At 37.4% G+C, this 6,540-nt stretch overlaps 1 protein-coding gene across 1 annotated transcript; it reads left to right on the forward strand.

Moving 5' to 3' along the window:
• Positions 1-2,709: 2,709 nt before the first annotated feature.
• ccr9b (chemokine (C-C motif) receptor 9b) lies at positions 2,710-6,227 on the forward strand. Its single transcript, XM_057322610.1, has 3 exons — positions 2,710-2,794; positions 3,196-3,230; positions 4,834-6,227. Exons 1-3 carry the CDS (start codon positions 2,770-2,772, stop codon positions 5,866-5,868), a joined length of 1,095 nt encoding a protein of 364 aa, XP_057178593.1. The 5' UTR covers positions 2,710-2,769; the 3' UTR covers positions 5,869-6,227.
• Positions 6,228-6,540: the final 313 nt, after the last annotated feature.

A 6,540-nucleotide genomic window follows, 5' to 3' on the forward strand; every position in this document is an offset into this window, starting at 1 on the left:
AACACGTTCTGTAGAGCAGTTTGTCCGTTTAGGGCTACTGTAGAAACAAAATGGGGAATTCCACGTCAGGGGACCCATGGTGTATATAGAGAGAAAATATTTAGGTTAACCATACGTGCCATTTTACGGGCCAGGATTTTGGGTGCTTCCACCGGAGGTCGCATTTCACACTTATAAATATTAATAAATTAATTTAGACAGATGATTTATACAATGACATTTGAAACTGAAAATGTGGAACTGAAGGTCATCAGTTCAAGACGACAGCCTTATTACTGATGATTAAGTGCACCTTTGAGCTATAAGTATATTTTCGTGATAGCAAAGCTCTCAAATGGCAAGTTCATAACACTGTATCATTGTAACATGTTTGTTTCCTTACATTTATAATAGATTGTCATTTGATCTGACTTTTGGGTCATTCCAAGACAAGCTGTGTCTTCTGCAGCAGACCTGTTGGAGTAGAAGGCAACTTGTGAACAACTAATCTTAATTTTCATTAGTCAGGTTTTTAAACGGTCGTGAGAGACAGTTTTACAGTTTCACCTCTGATCGTTTGTGGTTATCCCCTGTGTCTATCAGATCTCGCTCTCATACCAGGTCTTGTATTTGAATGAGTCAGTTTCTGTATTCCATGTGGCTGGGTTTTCAGTTGAACTACAATGAATGACATGTGGCATAACGACACAGATTAGTTTTTCTCACGAAACCTTAGCCTTGATTCTGACTTTACTAGTTGAGCAGAGTATTGAGCACAAACTATTGACCTGATCAAACACACTCAAAGTCAAAGATGCTTAAATGGAGGCGGTGTGACGAAAATTGTTCGTTTGACAAATTTTTATCATCCTTTGTAACATTTTGTCAGATTGCTCGTGATTTATTCTCACTTATTGCAGGTGATTCCGTTCTGTTTTGCAGATTAGCAATGCTGTCACCTTTGTTCGTGTCACATCCGGTGAGAATACTTTCCCATATACTCCACGCCGACCGGGTACCGGACACGGCCGTTTTATGTCTTACTGTGGTCTGAACTGAGAAAAGAAAACGATGTGGGTACGACACCTCACCATCACAACAGTGTGTCTGGTTCCTTCGCAGAAAAAAACAGCACTTTGTACCCAAGGGGTGAAACTGGTATTGAAACTTCTGAACGGTGTTGAGGGATGTTTTCAAATGTAAGACTTTCACACCAGGCGGACATTGTGTTAAAACATTTTCTTAAGAAAACAGCATAGACCACATTTATGTGTTGGTTTTTGTAAGCACTAGCGTCAAGTGTACAGAACTGTGTATGTTTCATCAGATGTAACCCAAGATGTGCTTCGAATGAATAAGTTAAAAATAATTTTAAAATAGTGAACAAATCTTCCACATTACGTCCATACATTTTTACTGTCAGATGAAGTTAAAAGTGGACATGCACATTTAAGGGACAGTTACAATGGTAGTCAATAATGCCCCAGAACTGTTTGCTTTCCTACATTCTTCAAAATATCTTCTTTTGTGTTCAACAGAACAAAGAAATTTATGAAGACATTTTTTCTAGTCAATGGTGGCCAAGAACTGTTTGGTTACAAGCATTCTTCCAAATATCTTTCTCTGTGTTCATCAGAACAAACAAATGTATACAGATTTGGAAAAACGTGAGGGTGAGTAAATGAAGACAGAATTTTCATTTTTGGGTGAACTGTTCCTTTAAGACTTACTGTAGTTCTGCAATCCACATCAACATGTCATACCAGTGACTCGTTTCCCAAGTCACATGGAACACAAACATTGAATTTGCCTTCAGGAGCTAGCATCTGGGAAGAGACAGCGCGTGTGAAATATACTTCACTTGCGATTGTGGAAAAATAAGGATCAAAAAGCTTGTCCACCTCTGTCTAAAGTTCAAAGTGGGATTTCCCTTATACAAAAATGAAGCAAAGTCCCAACATTCAAATGCGTTTTCTCTGAAAGTGTTTTTATATGTTGGGATTAAAATCAGAAATAGCTTTAAATGTAGCTATTATTCCAATATTAACATATTTCAGTTTGTGGGCAAAAAAGGGAACACGGTACAGATAGGTGCATTTTAATCCAGTTCATCTCTAGTTACCAAAATCCTACTTTGACATTTCTGGACATTGCCTTTGACATTTGATCTTTAACTGTTTTGTGATTTATTGTTACATATTTAGGATTAGTATAGTGAAATAACATTCCTGGCTTTTAGAGCTCTAAAGTCAAACTATGAGGGAAATTCTGGTGCATAACATGAGAGAGGAAGTTGTATACCATTTTTTTGTTTCATTTTCCCTTTTTAAATTTCATCTTTGATTCTTCTGTCTCTAAACATCCTGGCTCAAGTGTCTGTGTAAAATTACCAGATTACAATTTCAATACGTTCACCTTTCCCCCTAGAATCATTCATTTCATAGTATTCAAATCATAATTTGCATGCTTTTGCTGTTTAAATCGTCCTTTTATGCTCGACACTCATGCTAACCTGACAGAGAAATCAGAATCAACTTTTGAGTCATAGTAGGTATACCATACTAGCACACACATTTGTTTTCTCTGCCCTATAAAACATTTTCATTCAATGTATTTCAAGATGTAGAAGGTTCAGAGCCGTGTTTTTGGATGTCATAAGACATGTGATGCTATGGCAGGCGTGACTTTGTGGTCAGAGTGTAACTATTATAAAAAGGTGGAGACACTGGTGGAGGAGATTACTTATGACTGAATGCTTGATGACATTTAAAGACTCCCAAAACACAGAAAATGGAACAGTTCATAACATACGACAGTAAGTACATGTAAAAATGTCCTTTGATTACTTTAGTAAAATGCAATTAATCTGCGTATAATCAGTTGTTTATAGTAAACACAAAGTTAAATGACTGTGTTTGAAGCGTATAATATATGAAATGTATTTTTAATTCACTCTTAGCTTGGTCACGATTATGATTTTGGCATCATTTAGGTACATGCCATCTATCATTTATAGCATCTGTGTTTACATGAGTGATTTGTGGTTACCCACAACAACAACAGTATATAAACTGTAATTGTGTAATACTGTATATCAAGAAATATTGTAGCATATGAACTACTGATGGGCTTTGAGGAATTATCTCTATTTTACTAGTGTTATTTTCTTCTCTATTCATATATGTTGTATTGATCACACTTTGTGCCTCTTATTAGATGACATGGGAACAGATAACTTCACAGATGAAATGGTGAGTTTTAAGCATTTTGTTTAAATGTCTTATATGCAGTATACGATATACAACACTGAATCTTATATACAGTATTGTTAAGGTGGTTATTTTTATGTTTCATTGTTATGATCTTACAATAATGAAACTTTAAAATTTTCTTTTCAATGAAACTAGTGAGTTCTGAGATGACACCAAACATAACTACTATAGTTGAATTCTGTTCATCTCAAAGTCCAAAATCTTTTCAGTGGTTAGGCTCTGTTCCTGTTTGTGATGCCTGCTTGTTTTGCCTTTAGTTGTCTTCTCAGTATTTTCAAGTGAACCTTAATATACTATCTGATCCCCCATTTGGATTCAGATTAACATCATACAAACAAATTTGACTGTTACCACATCACAGCGCGTTTAAGTAACACGATGGAAAAGATTTTCCACTGCATGCGTCACCTATGCTTTATCTCTCATCTGCATGTATGTCAATACGGAACAGCGTCTTGCATTCGGCGTGCTCCCGAGGGGCTCTGTTCACGTCGACCCCACGGGTGGGTGATGCTCTGTTTGCACTCTTCAGAAAAAGTTGAAAGAGGATGTGGATGCGGTGTGCTGATGTGGTTTCTCCGCTAGAGACACCTGCACCTGAGCTCAGTTATGGAACGCGTTTCGTAAATTTAGATTGGCGGAGATCGCTGGGGCATGATGTCACACAGATTCACACAATACTGATCATGTGAGTTACCAGAATGGTGAGAGACCGTTGTGCTTGATAGCTTCTAAACTGCTGCAGACAGGAAGAGGCTGTGAGATCAAATCTGACACAACAGTGGTAAAACAAACTCATTATCACATAATTAAAGAAGCGCATGTCCATGAAAATAAATGACTGACATTGTCAAAGTTATATTGTGGAGTTTAGATAAAATGCCATTAAGAGTAGTTCCTTAAAAATCAGTTGTCACTTGTTTACCATCGTGTTGTTCCAAACCGCATGACTTTCTTTATTTTGTGGAACACATGGCAATGACCATAAAAGCACCACAGATGTAGTCCATACAAGACATCTTGTTTAGACCAATGCTGAAATGCATAACGTTTTTGGAAAAATCAATAAAAATCAATTGAGCAAGTACGCTGTAAAAAAATGTAATTTTATTCTACAGAATTTTGACATATTTTTGAAATGCGGTAAAAATAGTTAAATTACAGTAACAGACTGCAAATTTACAAGTTGGGTTTAAAATAATGTTTTACTTTACAAAAAGTTTTGTTGTTTTTTCTGTCGCCTCAGCTGCTGGAATATTTTTGTTTTTACGGGCATTTTTACCATTTTTTACTGATATTTTACTGGTGAGTGTCTTATCCCGATTTGCAACCATAAGCTTATAATAAAGATGTTTAATATGTCGGAAAATCTCATTTTGACGTATTTAACTTAAAAACCCGTTACAATTAGTACATGAAGTAACCTGCAATTTATGTTTCAAACAACGATGGCGATAGAGAGGCAAACGTTACTTATTGCAGCTTCACCTTCACTAATATGCATTCAATTATGATGCTTTTGTACATGTGACATGTCAGGTCAGGAAACTGCTTTCTTTATAAATCTGTTTTTCTGTTTCAGATTTCTGACACAACTGACTATGACTCTGGTCCAAGCGGATTTTGTGACAAAGAACTGGTGCGACAGTTTAGCAAGTCCTTTGAGCCGCCTCTTTACTGGATCATCTTCGTCGTGGGCGCTCTGGGGAACCTGCTAGTCGTCTGCATCTTCACAACTGTGCGAAACCGCCTCAAGACCATGACCGATGTCTACCTTCTGAACCTGGCAGTGGCAGATCTTCTCTTCCTCGGCACATTGCCCTTCTGGGCTACAAATGCCTCCCAGGGCTGGGTGTTTAGCGACGTCATCTGCAAAGGAGTTTCTGCGGTCTATAAGATCAACTTTTTTGCAAGCATGCTTTTACTCACCTGTATTAGCGTGGACCGCTACATCGCCATAGTTCACGTAACGGAAGCTCACAATTACAAAAACAAACGCATGTTTTTTAGTAAGATAACCTGCGTTTTTGTGTGGTTTGCCTCTTGCCTCTTAGCTCTACCGGAATTTCTCTTCGCGAAAGTGAAAACCGCAACAATGCAGTGTGTGTTGGTGTACTCGATTTCAGACGATAACCGTACCAAAGTCCTGGTGTTATCGCTAGAGATCTGCGTCGGGTTCCTGTTACCCCTGCTGGTCATAGTGATATGCTACTCGGTTATTATTCGTAAACTGATGCAGGCTCGAAACTTTGAAAAGCACAAGGCTCTCAAGGTCATCTTTGCGGTCGTGGCGGCATTTGTTCTGTCCCAGTTGCCATTTAATGGGTATCTGATCATAGAGGCGGCTCAAGCTAACAACGCCACAATAACAGAGTGTGACATCTCGAGAAGGTTAGATATGGCTGGGCAAATCGTCAAATGTCTGGCATACACACACTGTTGTCTGAATCCTATTTTGTATGTCTTTATTGGAGTTCGCTTCCGCAGGGATCTCTTGAATCTTCTTCAGCGTTTCTCGTCCTGCCTGGGACTCCTCGAAAACAACAAACTCCAGCAAGTTCCCAAGAGGCCCTCTGTTATGTCGGACACTGACACAACACCAGTTTTTTCTTTATAAACCAGCCCACTACTGTATATTCTGAAATCTTTTTAAAAATCTGATGTATATTAAAATACAGAGCATGTTTTTGGATTGTCCTAACAACAGTGTTTAAAACCATAAACATTTTTGAGAACTCTGCTGAACTTTGCTAAAGTTGAATGAAGTTTATTAACGGCGTATGTTAAAATTGTGAATATAGAGGTCCAATATTTTGAGAAGTGTGGTTCTAGGATATAATGTAGCCTTAATATGATTTTCGTGCTTTTTGTCTACCAGAAACATTGTAAGGAAACTGTAAATATGTATTTTAATCCAATGTAGCATATAGTGTGTGATATTAAATTTTATATTTTGAAATAAAGCGGTGAGGACAATATGTGTTTTCTCTTTTTGTTCATTTTATAAACATTAAATAAATACAAAACATAGTAAACTTTAGAAAAGCTTCATGTGTTTAGCACAGTCGAGTGTCTTTTTTTAAGGGATAGTTTACCCAAAATGAAGATTCTGTCATCAAGTATTTACCCTAATGTCATTCCAAACCTTTATGACTTTCTTCTGCAGGACACAATAGAAGATATTTGTTAAAGAACTCTGGTAACACAACCCCATTGACTTCCATTGTATGGACACAAAATCACTGAGACATTTCTCAAAATATCTTCTTTTGTGTCCTACAGAAGAAAG

The sequence above is a fragment of the Triplophysa rosa genome, linkage group LG23 (genome assembly GCF_024868665.1).
Source record: "Triplophysa rosa linkage group LG23, Trosa_1v2, whole genome shotgun sequence".
Taxonomy (NCBI): Eukaryota; Metazoa; Chordata; class Actinopteri; order Cypriniformes; family Nemacheilidae; genus Triplophysa; species Triplophysa rosa.

Coding starts and splice junctions, on each gene's coding strand:
- ccr9b (XM_057322610.1), top strand. CDS start 2,770: ATGGAACAGTTCATAACATACGACA. Junction 2,795..3,195: donor ACAGTTCATAACATACGACA/GTAAGTACATGT, acceptor GCCTCTTATTAG/ATGACATGGGAACAGATAAC. Junction 3,231..4,833: donor ATAACTTCACAGATGAAATG/GTGAGTTTTAAG, acceptor TTTCTGTTTCAG/ATTTCTGACACAACTGACTA.